Below are 12,975 nucleotides of genomic sequence, written 5' to 3' on the forward strand. Positions count from 1 at the left end.
AGCTCCCGACCCACCTTGATACTATCCCTCTTATTTAATTGGTGTAGATAAGCAACACTATTGAAACCCTCTTCATCGACTTGATAGCGACACCATTTCTACGCTCCGTACTACACCGTATGCTCCAGTCTACGCAACCTCGAATGCGTTGAGTCTTGACATTGACTCTACTTCGAATGACAAGCTTTACCCTTGCCACCGACGACATTTTGAACGGAGTAGGAAACCAAATACACTATGGAGATGGGAAGTGGGAGATAGACGCTTCAGGATGGAGCTACCTAGTGTTATCTATCTCTCTGGGGAAGCTCGTGCATTTGTGCACTGACAGGTGATAAGTTCAAGATACGCCTATCCCTGCAAGATCTTTGTTAGTGTAGTACCCAGCACAAGAATCCTTAGGGGAGGGCGTGCCTCCCGCAGCGACCGAGGGATGGCGGTCTTTGGCACGGTTGTTCTGTTATGGAGTTTATCCAAAGGCGCAATAGTCGGATTCTCGGCTGCGGCAGCTCCAAATCTACAGGCAGTCTGGACTCCACCCTGTAGCGTGTACTCGTCACCAGTGGCAACTGCACGCTTCCGTGAGTTTGCGAAGACGACAGCTGTCTTGCCATCAATCGATCAATCTCCAATTAACGTACAATAAGGTATCAATAATATTAGTACTCTGTATGGGGTCAGACCAGACCGTTGCTGAAACGTTAATCCCAGAGCAAGCAGGTAATTTGTTTCGCAAGGCCGCTAAGGTGGATGATCTGCATTAAAGCATTGAAGCAAATCTCACTCGACGCCTCAACCGTCCATGCCAAGTACCATCACCCCCCAATAATTTCCGCTGTCAAGATTTAAAGCAAAGTAGCACCAGGAGGGAATCGTTCAGTCGTTTGCGTAGCGTTAGGCAGAATATACAGATCTACCCAGTACAAAATGTCGAATCCAAGACTCCGTGCTAGCCCTGAAGGTGGAAAAAGCTAAGGCTGAATACATTACATTAGAAACTTTGCTTGATAGCCGTAACAAGCCCTTCAGTTTTTGTTCGAGACACGGATTGAGTCTCAAGCAGATTGTTGGTAGTACGGATGTATGCATACAACGTGCGACGGTCTACTAGTACGACCTTCGGCTTTCTGTATGTAAATCAAATAGATGTATGCGTATGAAACAACGCCATGACTATTTGTACACTTCTGTACTTGTGGCTGATCTTTTCTAAGCACTTATATAATTACTCAAAGCTACCAACACATTGACGTTGTACAACGACAAGCCTTGTGACTCGGATGCCTTAACTTTATTCCCCGTTCAATGTGTTTCGTTTCACGATTTCGACATCATCCCGTAATCGTGCGGAAAATGACTGCCCAACGTAAATTGCGGAGCAATACGTCCCCCAATCACAGTACAGTGGCCGTGCCTAGATCTCAACATAAAGATCGTGCTTCCGAACAGAATAGCTTAGCAGAAGGACCGACGGCTGCGACTGGAGCGAGGACATTAGCAAAGAAGAGGCAAAAGCGATCATACAAGTCTGAAGGGAATTCCACATCTCCCCAAGTGAGAAGAGCTCGAACCCAGACACCTGAGCCCCAGCAAAAGTCGTTGAGCCAACATTCACAAGATGCTTCACTGGTGCCCAACCACGTACCAAGGAAGAAAGCTGTATTGTCGTTCGATCGGCCTGCTGAGCCCCACAGGACCAATGCCCCACTGAAAACGCCTAGGGGATCGCGGCTTGTCACATCTAACAAGGAGACCGCTGAGGCTTCTCCATCTAAGACCGGAATCCCAAGACCGGCAACCTCAACGAGTCATATTCTAGACGAAGCTTGTGCTCACCTCGTCAAGATGGAACCGATGTTGCAGCCTCTTATCGAAAAGCACTATTGCCGAGTCTTCTGCCCTGAAGGTTTGGCTGAAGAATGCGATCCTTTTAAAAGTCTTTGTAGTAGCATAATGGCCCAGCAGGTTTCTGGTGCTGCGGCCTCGTCGATCAAAAGAAAGTTCGTAGGGCTTTTCCATGGGCCTCTTGACAGGGAGAGAGTAGAGGAAGCTAGAGTCTTTCCCACGCCTGCCCAGGTCGCGGCTTGCAGTGTTGCTTTCTTACGTCAGGCTGGCCTCTCGGAGCGCAAAGCTGAGTACATCAAAGGACTTGCCGAAAAATTTGCGAGCGGGGAGCTGTAGGTGTTCTCCAAGCCATAACTTCTTATCATGTACCGAAAGTTGAGTCGTGAGACATGTCTTGGGGGTAATTACTCCCCACTCATGTCTCACGACTTAAGATTCGATCTAGGAAAGGAAATAACTGATTGCGAGGATCTTCATTAGAAGCGCTGCGATGTTAATCAACGCCAGCGACGAAGAAGTACTCGGAAAGTTGACTGCCGTGAGAGGACTGGGCAAATGGTCTGTAGAGATGTTTGCTTGCTTTGGGCTGAAGCGAATGGATATCCTTTCTACTGGAGACCTTGGTGTTCAGTATGATCACTTCACATGCCGCATTTGAAAATGAGCTGATCTTTCAAGGCGAGGTATGGCCGCTTTCATGGGCAAGGACGTAAGAAAGTTGAAGGCCAAGGGCGGAGGTAAAGTAAGCAACTTCCCCAGCCCTTGGTTTCCTAATCCACACCATGATTTGAGTCGCAAGTCACGTTGCGAGAGTACATGGACTCCCTCAATAGTCTGACGACTCATTTCTTGACCTTGAAAAGGAAGTTACTGAATGGAGAACTCGCAGTGGAAGTACATGTCAGAGCAGGACATGCTTAAGCATTCTGAAAAATTTGCGCCATATCGAAGTATTTTCATGTGGTACATGTGGAGAGTTGAAGATGTGGACATAAACGTCGTCGAAGAGGCATGAAGAGTAGGCTAATCTTCAACCGCATTGGCTTGACAGCTTTACCGATCTTGTCAGTCAAACGGGATTCGCTTTTTTCCGCAACTCTGTGCATAATCGTGGCAAATATCTCTTGATTGCGTATAATCACGGCAGCCTACTGGAGCTCTGAAGGTACAATCAGACTTTGTAAGGACTAAAGCTGCAGCCTCAAGAAGTACCGGGTCGAGGACTCAAAGCGCCTCATTTCTGACGGAATATATCTCCCGGGTAGTGCAGAAAATAGAGGAATCCCGACAGCGCTTCGTTGGAGATAGAATGACCCAATCAATCACGCAAAAACAAGGGAATAAAGTACTTATTCCAACAAATCTCAGCGCAAAGTTGGTAAGGGTTGGCCACAGAATAGGAATGTTCTGGCCTAATCGGGAATTTGAGGCATTGAAACCGGAAGAATAAAATACTTGATATTCAATACTGTTTGCAGATTTCTCTTGTCCAAGTTCCACACGACCTTTCGAATCTGGTGGTACAGCGCATGCTCTTGTTTCAACCTCAAAAAAATCCAAATGTTCCAGGCTTAGATACCACAGTATCGCCGCATTGACATTGGCATCGCTACCTCTGGTAGACGCATGAAAGGCTTTTTGGAGAAGTTCAGATGTCCTTCATGTTGTTTCGCCTATGTACGGTAACAAAAAGGGCCCTTGAGCACAAGAGTGGCCCTCGTACACAATGAACAGTGTGTAGATGTAGCCCCAGGGTGTTATTGGCTTCTCGTTCCTTTTATTACTTCACTTCTTTCACTTCTTCCTCTTGCTAACAACCATGGCTTCCAAGTCATCGCGCTCCCTCGACTCGGCCTCGATTTCTTTGATAACAGGTGAAAGGTATGCGTAGTCCTATGAAGAATAAGCCTCTGGTGCGGACCGTGAAAGCTTCAAACGTGGTTCACCTCTTCCGGCTTCGTTTGCTGATCCTTGGGCAGAAGTTGGTGGGCAAGAGAGCACTTAGGCATGTCAGCAGCCGGCGAACCATCCAATCGAAGCAATGGATGTTATTTTAATATACCTGAAAAGCTCGTCGAAGTCGAAAGACACGGTCGTATGCTTCCTTGGGGGGCAGTCGTTTCAAGGCGAGTAGGACTGTATCAGACTCTTCGGGGATGAGATCATCGGCCCTTGAGGTCCTCTCAGTCAACTCGAGCTCTCCAACAAGTACTGAACGTGGAGATTCCAAAAAGTGGCGATGGAAGTTGCGCCACTCCACTACTCGGACGAGATGAATGGATGATTACCTGAGGCCCAGTTTCCTGTATCCCGCAGCATCTGCGTACCAATTGGCCAATGGCATCATCCAGCGCTTTAACCACGGTCTCTTGACAATGTATCCTGCGAGCGATGGTGCCGACATGATTGCCGATAGTTGACGTTGGGATGAACCTTAGTCCGGAGTATTGAGGTCTTGGGTAAAGGGATGCTAGAGATTGGAGGCTGCGTACGAGTAGTACGTATTTGTCTTCGGTACTGTACCGTTAGCGCCTGCGCCATCCAAGCTGCAAAGAACGATAGACCTGCCGCACCGCTTCGAGTAATTATGCTGTGCAGCAGAGAACAACAGCTCGAGCACAACTCGAGCAAGTATTAATCCCATAGGTGTGCCTTCTCCGCACGACAGTTGGCAATATTCAAAAGGCCCGAGCCTAGGTTGCGCTTCGCATTCTATAGATCGCCACCATCCTCCCTGATGCCCTCAATCGGGATGAAGCGGCCAAATCGTTGAAATCTTACCGCAGGATTGACTGCCAGCGATCGACGACTATATCCTGCCCGATGCCTTGCTGAGCCCTTCTTCGGCCTCTGTCTCCCCAGAGATGTCCATTGATCGGAATCACACCTCTCCAATCGCTGCTCAAGATACCGAGAATGGGAAATCGAGCCCGCCGAAGACCCGTCTCGAGCTTTGGGTAAGAAAAACACCGGAAGGTTATGTTGTCCCAATATCGGGGGGTCTTGCTGGTGCTGTGTCCGGACTAGTGAGCTGTCCGCTAGATGTGATCAAGACCAAACTACAAGCCCAAGGCGGCTTTCGAGCTTCAAAGGATGGGGTCAAGATTACTACTGCTGCGTATCGGGGTGTTCACGGGACTGCTGCTACAATATGGAACGAGGAAGGCCTTCGGGGCATGTACCGAGGGCTCGGACCAATGCTTCTCGGCTACGTGCCGACCTGGGCTGTCTATCTGACAGTGTACAACAAAGCGCAAGCTTTCTTCAGGACAAGAACGGGTAAGCTATTTTACCAGCGCGCCCGGAATTCAGCTCACCGAGGCTTTTTACTTAGACAATTGGTTCCTCGCAAACGTGTACGCTTCACTGAGCGGAGGCGCATGCTCGACCATGGCGACCAACCCCATCTGGGTCATAAAGACGAGGCTCATGTCTCAGTCAAGCTCGAGAATCGCAACCAACCATTCAAAAGCCCCTTGGCATTACAAAAACACCTGGGACGCCGCAAGGGTCATGTACCGCACAGAAGGCCTTCTATCTTTCTATTCAGGTCTCACGCCAGCTTTGCTCGGATTGACCCACGTCGCAATACAATTTCCTCTGTATGAAGTCTTCAAGGAGAAATTTACGGGTATTGGGAAAGGGCAAAAGGAAACCGATGAGGACCGGAGTCACCACTTCTACGGTTTGGCCATGGCCGTCTTCTTGAGTAAAGTTTGTGCAAGCACGGCCACCTATCCCCACGAGGTCGTTCGAACTCGTCTGCAGACGCAGCAAAGATCAGCTAGTACGCCTACATCACAGGGAATGCATTTGAGAGAAGGCTCAACAAAGTCAGGTGATCACGGACGGACCCCTGGGTTTATTTCACCTGTTGTAAATGAAATTCGATATCGAGGCACCGTGCAAACCTGCAAAACCATTCTTATCGAAGAAGGATGGCGAGGCTTCTACGCTGGCCTTGGGACGAACTTGATACGAGCTGTACCATCGGCCATGACGACAATCCTTACATTTGAATACCTCAAGAAGACCATGTTTCAACTGCAGCGCGACGATCAATCAAACGAGGGTGCACAGGGTGCACTTGGGCAGGCTGTTTCATAAGCTTTGTATTGTCAGTACCGCATGCCTAAGTCACCCCCACCATGGCCAGGATCCTATCAATTCAAGATACGCTTGATCAGCAGTGCGGAGCGTACGTTTTTACGTTTCCTTGAAAACATGTGGTTGAAAGCAAAAGTTGTTGGCAAGAATGGTCAAACACAGCTGTCGTTTTTTCTTCTCTTATATTTGAGCACGGCTGTTGCCCCAGGGCACAAGGAGTCATGCCTTTTTGAGAATCGAAATGACAGCTTTTGGTAAAAGTGGTATCCGCTTATAAATGCGTTGAATATGTGTACATAAGTGTTCTCATGGACGGCTATGCTTCAATGTTTCCAGATAGTAACCTCTGATCTGTGCTGCGGGCCATGTTCAGCTAGCCGAACACCTTCTCGAAACTTCCTCCGCAACTCTTCTATACATGATTTCATCAAAGTTCTGCCAGTGGTCTTCGTTCCCCCAAGCATCAACGCCATGGGCAATAGATCGTTAGGCGGCAGCAGCGAGCCTTCGAAGCCGAGTGACAGATATGACTTGACCTGAGTGGAAGCCGGACCCTTCGAAGCCTGATACTCTTATTGAGAATGATCGATCCACCGCCAGTCACAGCCATCCACCATTTTAATAGAATTGCTCGAAACGAGAGCCAATCACATCATCCACCATTGTCTCGCTTGCCTTTCCTCGCGCTCAGCACTTCCTTCTCAGGGGATTGCCGAATACCTTTTCCCGCTATCTTCCCTGTCTTGTCCTGTGTACCTGCGATCAACTGTACGATCGACTCTTGCTCCTCAGGCTTTTCCAAAGCTCCATGACGCCGCTGGCTCTCATTGTACCAGCTGATCTGACCTGCGCACATTTTGGAGTCAGCGGTATTTTCCAAAGGCAAAACTCAGACTCGTACGACAGGCCTCAGGAGTAGGAAGAGCCTTCTGCTCCGGAAATATGTCTTGTACCTCAGAACTCGGCACTAAAAAAGAAGAAGTTACTGCGAAATGTACGAACCTCCATCTGCCGCTCTGTGACGTTCGGCATTCCGTTTGGCAGCGTGGATTGATGAGCGAGTATAGACAAAGAGCAGGCCCGCCATTGTGAAGGCTACTATTGGTGTAAGAAGCGTCCTATGAAGTCTGCGGTTTAATTACAGTCCTGACTCCGACGGTGACATCTCTACTTGCCTGCCGTTGAAAGTTCTGGACAGCTTGATCTCGGAGAGGCGTTTGCCTCTTAAAGGCTTAGGGCTCATAACTCTGATCAAGCTGAGGTTTGTCAGTACATGCGAAGCATTGTCTCTAGGTGGGCGGATTTGTTCCGCACAATGCCGAAACATTTTCCCAGTCACCAGTTGACACTATCGAGCGCATCAAGCGCTCACTACAACAACCCATGCTGCCACGGTAAGCAGAGAATGAGGTGTCTCAGATGGGTAGATGAGATCGCCAAAACTGGCCCGTGGACCTGCCACAGATGCCTGAGAGGCAGCCAGCAACTATTTACCCACTTGCCCGCTTACACAACGAACTCTGGAAAATCGCCGTCATGGACCTTCTCTGCGCAGAGAGCCTATCACCCCAGACCAAGTTCATACGAGAGCGCCGTATTGAAAGACTTCACGTTGGAAAGACCTACGTTAAGTAGCCTCCCGTCCAGCGGATCCACATTGAAAGACTCTACATGGAAAAAGGTCCCTGTATCAAAGGGCAAAAGGCGTGGAGTGATCCTTGCGATACTTGCCATTGGATCAATGTGGGCAATTTCCGATGACGCAAAGCATAGATATATGGCAGTGAAGAGGACTTTACGTGTATTCTATGCGCTGGTTCGATGTCTCAGAGAGTATGGTTTACCCTCGGTTATCGGGCACCTTCAGCAATGCTACTTCCACAGCTGACATGTAATGTTGTAGCTACCAGTGCACCCTGAGATCCATGGCACAGGATGGGCATGAATGGCAGGCGGTACTAAAGGCATGTCACAAAAGATGTGCGGAACGTACCCTTGAGGTTTTGGAGCAAAACGGTTCAATATTTATCAAGCTGGGCCAGCACCTGAGTAGCATGAACTACCTGCTACCAGAAGAATGGACTAAAACGTTTGTACCGCTACAAGACCATTGCCCAGTGTCATCGTACGATTCCATAGCAGCCATGGTTTTAAAAGACACGGGGTCACCACTTGACGAACATTTTGACCATTTTGCCAAGACACCTATCGGTGCAGCATCGCTCGCACAAGTTCATTTGGCAACCATGAAGGCCACTGGCCAGACAGTCGCTGTGAAACTGCAGCACCCAGCCTTGGAAGAATGGGTACCACTTGATCTATTTTTGACGCGGACAACGTTTTCAATAGTCAAGTTCTTTTTTCCTGAATACGACCTTGAATGGCTTTCGAACGAGATGGAGTCCTCTCTTCCCCTAGAATTGGACTTTGCTCTCGAAGGGAATAACGCGTTGCATACGAAGGAGTACTTTTACAAGATGCACGACTCACCATTGGTAGTACCTGACGTTATATGGGGTATGAAACGGATCCTAGTCATGGAAAACGTGTCTGGTCATAGGACTGACGATTTGCGCTATCTTGACTCCAATGGCATTGATCGCGACGAGGTCTCTGCGGCCTTAGCACGTATCTTCAACGAGATGATATTCGGGGACACGCCTCTCCATTGTGATCCGCACGGTGGGAATATAGCGATTCGCAAGAATAACGACCGAAGGAAGCCTAACTTCGACATCATACTCTATGACCATGGACTGTATAGGGATATACCAAAGCAGCTTCGGCGAGATTACGCGAAGCTTTGGCTTGCAGTCATAGATGCTGACGAAATTGGTATGCGCAAATACGCATACGACGTTGCCGGAATCACCGACGACCAATTTCCCTTGTTCGCGAGTGCTATCACTGGAAGGGACTACATAAATGCCACTAATTCAGTAGTGTCTAAGAGATTAGATCAGGAAAAGGAGGAAATTTCTGGTGCCATGGGAGAAGGGATGCTGCAGGAGGTGATTCCCTGGTGGACGTCTGTAGATGAAGAATACCATGGCTGACGAAAGAAAGCTGGTCCAACTTTTGGGCAAAGTGCCGCGGATCATTCTTCTGATCTTGAAAACAAACGATCTCAGTATGTGCTTATCGCCCTCGTCCAACTTCCTGGAAGTCGCTTGCTAATTCCATGAAGCTCGCAGCCTTGACGAGAATCTGCACACTCGAGAAGGTCCGGTCCGTAATTTCATGATCTTAGCTCGTTATTGCAGTAAGACGGTATTGCAGGAGCAAGTGGAAATCATTAGCCAGAATGGCAGTATCTGGTGGCCCTCCAATCTTCTCCGGCTCGTGGGGGCTTGGACGTTTTTCATGAGGGTGGAAGTCAAGCTATCTGTGTACGAGTATTACATCTCTTTTCGGCGTTTTGCAAGCCTTTCGCCAATTGCAAGCATTTAGCGGGATGTTGTTGGTCGAAGTGATGCATCAAGAAATCTGAGTGGATGCGTGCACTCCACATTCTCGAGATTTGACGAGGGGACAGACTTTGTCGTAACAATAATAATCAACATTCAAGCTATTACTCGTATCTTGTTGCAGAAAGGAGGACAACGCTACGCGCGGGCCAATTAATGCAACTTGACGTCACCAGAAGGCTCCTCCGCCGAAACACAAAAAGCAAATTGTGTTGGTGCTGGGCTGAATTATGTCTGTGGTTTCCACCAGGCCATTAACTCTTTGCTACATGGCTTCTATGAGTAGAGTACCTCCCCCACATCTAATGCTCAACTAGCTCCCATGTGCATTTAAAGAGCACACTTCTGTCAGCATGGAAAAGCAGGTGGATAGGCTCGTCCAGAAAACTTGGAGTGAGCAATCGACCCAAGTCAGCGTCCATTGTCGTCCAAGCTATGATCATGACCATTTCAAGTCAAGTACAAAGCGACACCGAGCTCAAAACGCCTTCTCATAGCCGTGTCTGGTATTCCTGGATCAGGTACGCAATCTCGAATTATCAGCTAGCGCCTCTTCTGCCTTTGCTCTAATGCTCATCTTCTCCTCCTGCTCATGCCCCTCACTTACACGTATTGTAGGCAAAACAGCTCTTGCCAAACTCGTGACAGAGGGGCTTAATGCTATTCACAATGAGCAAGCTCCTGGCTGCGCTTCCACCCCCGTTGCAACATCTGTCCCTATGGACGGCTATCATCTTTCCCGTGCCCAACTGTCAGCAATGCCGGACCCTACCACAGCCCATCATCGCCGAGGGGCAGCGTTCACATTTGACGACAAAGCCTTTCTTGAGCTGGTCAAAGAGCTGCGGAAACCACTTTTGCCAGAATCGAAGACCGTCTACGCACCGTCGTTCGATCACGCCCTTAAGGATCCGGTTGCTGATGACATTCAGATACATCCCTCGTCAAGAGTTGTGATTCTGGAAGGCAATTATTTAAGTTTGAATCAAGAATTGTGGAAAGAGGCCGCAGAGTTGATGGACGAATTGTGGTTTCTAGAGGTGGATTTTGAAACGGCAAGAAGACGATTAGTGGTGAGGCACGTCGTGGCTGGCATTGCAAAGGATGAGGAGGAGGCAGGTAACAGGGCTGATGAGATTGATCTGGTTAATGGGAGGCAGATTGTGAATCATAGACTGGAGGTCCAAGAGGTAATAATTAGCAAGGAAGATGAAAGTTGGCGCCCCGGAGGACAACGAGATCCAGAGTAAATGATTGCGCATTTGGGAAGAGCTTACTGTGTCTGTATAGGAGGGTTCCTGAAAAGATAGAGCTACGAGGTCAGGGGAGGTACAATCGAAATGAAAATTTACGAGTATATCTATTGCATCTCGGCTGAAAGGCGGCCTCGACCTCGATAGCCTCCGTTCATCTATCCATAAGTATAATACATTTGATAACGAATTGTTTTCAACAAAGGCTCTGAGAGAATACTCCCATGTTTCGAGCTGCGAGCTGTCTCGATGCATCAGGCAATCGGCTGGGTTTGCTTGCTACTTGATACCCTCCGAACGATCAAGAGGCGAGACAAAGGCTACCGAGCAAAATTCTCTTCGCGTGGGAATACCAAGCTGGGGAGAAACGAAAGTAAAGCGGGTGGATCCGCCCAGCGAAACAGCCACCGGTGCAATGTGACGAGCTCCTCGTGCATTCGGGAAATTGCTTCTGTGAGACAATCTTAGTGAGTGTGCCGTGCCGGTAAATGGGTTGCTTTTAACGTAGAACCATCGCCTCCATCTCACAGTCTCTCTCGAAGTGTGCGCCCACCCGTACCCACGTGTCTTGCTGCGGCAACTGGGCGTTCTTCGGAAATTTGTCCTTCAAGTCTGTGTAGGTTGGCCTCCATCTGCTGCAATTCCTGTTCTCGTTCTAACATCCGCCTACGCCTCGCAAGATGCTCGTCCCGATATTGCTGCTGATCCAGTCTCTGAGACAGTGCTTCAATGCGATTGGCTTGGCTCTCAACTTGTGCAACTTGCGCGTCGAATGCGTCAACAGAGTCGTCCTCGGAGTCGTCGTACTCCGCTGGACAGGCTTCAACTTCAGTATTGGTGGAAGGTGCCGTAACCACAGTACCATATGATGATGTGGGATTGGATGAGGGTGAATTCGACGACGCCGCCGCTGACGTGAAAGAAGAATGGGCGCTAGGAACCCTTTCATCTGGTGGTATGGTTGTGAGGATAGTCTCCCATTGATCGTCATCCGGACTGAAGCTTCGCTCCCGGTCACCAAGGCCGTCAAAATTGCTCTGATGATGACGCCTACGTGCAGGCCTTGGTATTGCTTGGATAGGACGACTCATCCGACGTAGACGAGGAAGCTCAGCCAAGTCATGGTCTCTCACTCTGCGCATCAGCTCCAAACGCGTCTCTACCAACTCTAGATACGCTGCTTCTTGCTCGCGTACCTCTGATGTAAGCGCATCTTGGTCGAGATCCCTCATTCTCGCGATCTGCGCAGCGTGTGTTGCGATGCCGCCGCGCTCACCGCTATCTATCATTTCCGCCATTCTTGACGAGAGCCGCGCGAGGACTTCCTCGCGCACGGCGTTAGCTCGAGCTTCGTCCTCGCCATCTAGCCTATGAGCTGGTGCGAATCTAGGAGTGAGCAAGGCGGTACCCAACGGCGGCGAGGGAACATATAGAGTGGACCGATTTGAGGTGTCGCCTGACGTGTAAGAGGGTGTTGGCAAATATCGCGGAGGTGGCGACCTTGCTTCATCTGCCCTGGCTGAGGTCTGTGATGCTTCAATATCCTCGGCGCCAACTGGCCGCCAAAGGGCTGTCGCTGTAGGGGCTTCGGAAAATGTTGTTTGTCGAGAAATCCTCAGGCGCCGGCCAGGGCGCTCGTAGCTCAGCGCATCTCTCAGCAGTGCGCGCCCACTCTCTAAGCGGCTGCGCTGGCTTGCTTCAGAATGTGCTAGGTCTGCCTCTGCTTCGACATCATGAGCATCGGTAGGATTAGATATCGATGAAGTGGCGCTTCGATCTTGTCGGCGTATATCCTCGAGCAGTGAGCGTCGATCCGCTAGCACTCGCATGGGACCTTGGGAGCGATTTCGGCTATGGGACAGTAGTGTGGAGAGGGTTGATTGATGATCGCGAGCGTTTGGGCTGTATCTAACGGTGCGTTGGCGTCGAATGGCTGATCGCGCCGGGGCCGTAGGATCTGCTTTAATAGTGGTCTTGGAGTCGCTGGCGTCAGGCTCGCAAAACATTCTGTTTGAGGATGACGATTGATTAGCATAACATTCGTGGCCTTGAATTTTGAATGCCTAAGCATAACGAGGCAGCTAAGCACGCGAAAGATAAACGCAGGCGCAAACAGCACCGCGACAATTACGACCTATCAACTTACCGTAAACCCATCGAGCAGATTTGACGCGAAGATACCAATGAGGCGAGAAATGATATCTCGAATACGACCAAGATAGCTTTATCTTCATATGAAGGTGAGCGACAGATGAACTTTGCGACTGAGAACAGTTGAGACTGAGAGCCTGAGGAGCAGGCGG

The 12,975-nt window shown here is 49.5% G+C and overlaps 7 protein-coding genes across 7 annotated transcripts; 4 read left to right on the forward strand and 3 right to left on the reverse strand.

The window, feature by feature from the left end:
• Nucleotides 1-1,353: 1,353 nt before the first annotated feature.
• Nucleotides 1,354-2,860, forward strand: HO133_010654 (uncharacterized protein; the record flags this gene model as incomplete). The annotated part of the gene is made up of 4 exons (XM_037301506.1): nucleotides 1,354-2,177; nucleotides 2,326-2,475; nucleotides 2,524-2,587; nucleotides 2,735-2,860. 4 exons carry the CDS (start codon nucleotides 1,354-1,356, stop codon nucleotides 2,858-2,860), a joined length of 1,164 nt encoding a protein of 387 aa, XP_037153140.1.
• Nucleotides 2,861-3,639: 779 nt separating this feature from the next.
• On the reverse strand, nucleotides 3,640-4,249 carry HO133_010655 (uncharacterized protein; the record flags this gene model as incomplete). Its single annotated transcript, XM_037301507.1, has 4 exons — nucleotides 3,640-3,738; nucleotides 3,792-3,845; nucleotides 3,908-4,016; nucleotides 4,134-4,249. The coding sequence occupies 4 exons, from the start codon at nucleotides 4,247-4,249 to the stop codon at nucleotides 3,640-3,642; spliced, it is 378 nt and encodes a 125-aa protein (XP_037153141.1).
• A 460-nt stretch (nucleotides 4,250-4,709) lies between these two features.
• Nucleotides 4,710-5,952, forward strand: HO133_010656 (uncharacterized protein; the record flags this gene model as incomplete). Its single annotated transcript, XM_037301508.1, has 2 exons — nucleotides 4,710-5,124; nucleotides 5,180-5,952. The coding sequence occupies 2 exons, from the start codon at nucleotides 4,710-4,712 to the stop codon at nucleotides 5,950-5,952; spliced, it is 1,188 nt and encodes a 395-aa protein (XP_037153142.1).
• Nucleotides 5,953-6,604: 652 nt separating this feature from the next.
• HO133_010657 (uncharacterized protein) lies at nucleotides 6,605-7,195 on the reverse strand (the record flags this gene model as incomplete). The annotated part of the gene is made up of 4 exons (XM_037301509.1): nucleotides 6,605-6,627; nucleotides 6,673-6,798; nucleotides 6,955-7,070; nucleotides 7,128-7,195. 4 exons carry the CDS (start codon nucleotides 7,193-7,195, stop codon nucleotides 6,605-6,607), a joined length of 333 nt encoding a protein of 110 aa, XP_037153143.1.
• A 293-nt stretch (nucleotides 7,196-7,488) lies between these two features.
• On the forward strand, nucleotides 7,489-9,008 carry HO133_010658 (uncharacterized protein; the record flags this gene model as incomplete). The annotated part of the gene is made up of 2 exons (XM_037301510.1): nucleotides 7,489-7,583; nucleotides 7,856-9,008. 2 exons carry the CDS (start codon nucleotides 7,489-7,491, stop codon nucleotides 9,006-9,008), a joined length of 1,248 nt encoding a protein of 415 aa, XP_037153144.1.
• Nucleotides 9,009-9,772: 764 nt separating this feature from the next.
• Nucleotides 9,773-10,669, forward strand: HO133_010659 (uncharacterized protein; the record flags this gene model as incomplete). The annotated part of the gene is made up of 3 exons (XM_037301511.1): nucleotides 9,773-9,812; nucleotides 9,875-9,940; nucleotides 10,038-10,669. The coding sequence occupies 3 exons, from the start codon at nucleotides 9,773-9,775 to the stop codon at nucleotides 10,667-10,669; spliced, it is 738 nt and encodes a 245-aa protein (XP_037153145.1).
• Nucleotides 10,670-11,196: 527 nt separating this feature from the next.
• On the reverse strand, nucleotides 11,197-12,829 carry HO133_010660 (uncharacterized protein; the record flags this gene model as incomplete). The annotated part of the gene is made up of 2 exons (XM_037301512.1): nucleotides 11,197-12,679; nucleotides 12,819-12,829. The coding sequence occupies 2 exons, from the start codon at nucleotides 12,827-12,829 to the stop codon at nucleotides 11,197-11,199; spliced, it is 1,494 nt and encodes a 497-aa protein (XP_037153146.1).
• Between the last annotated feature and the right edge of the window lie 146 nt (nucleotides 12,830-12,975).

The sequence above is a fragment of the Letharia lupina genome, assembly GCF_014066315.1.
Source record: "Letharia lupina isolate WasteWater1 chromosome Unknown contig_9, whole genome shotgun sequence".
NCBI lineage: Eukaryota > Fungi > Ascomycota > Lecanoromycetes > Lecanorales > Parmeliaceae > Letharia > Letharia lupina.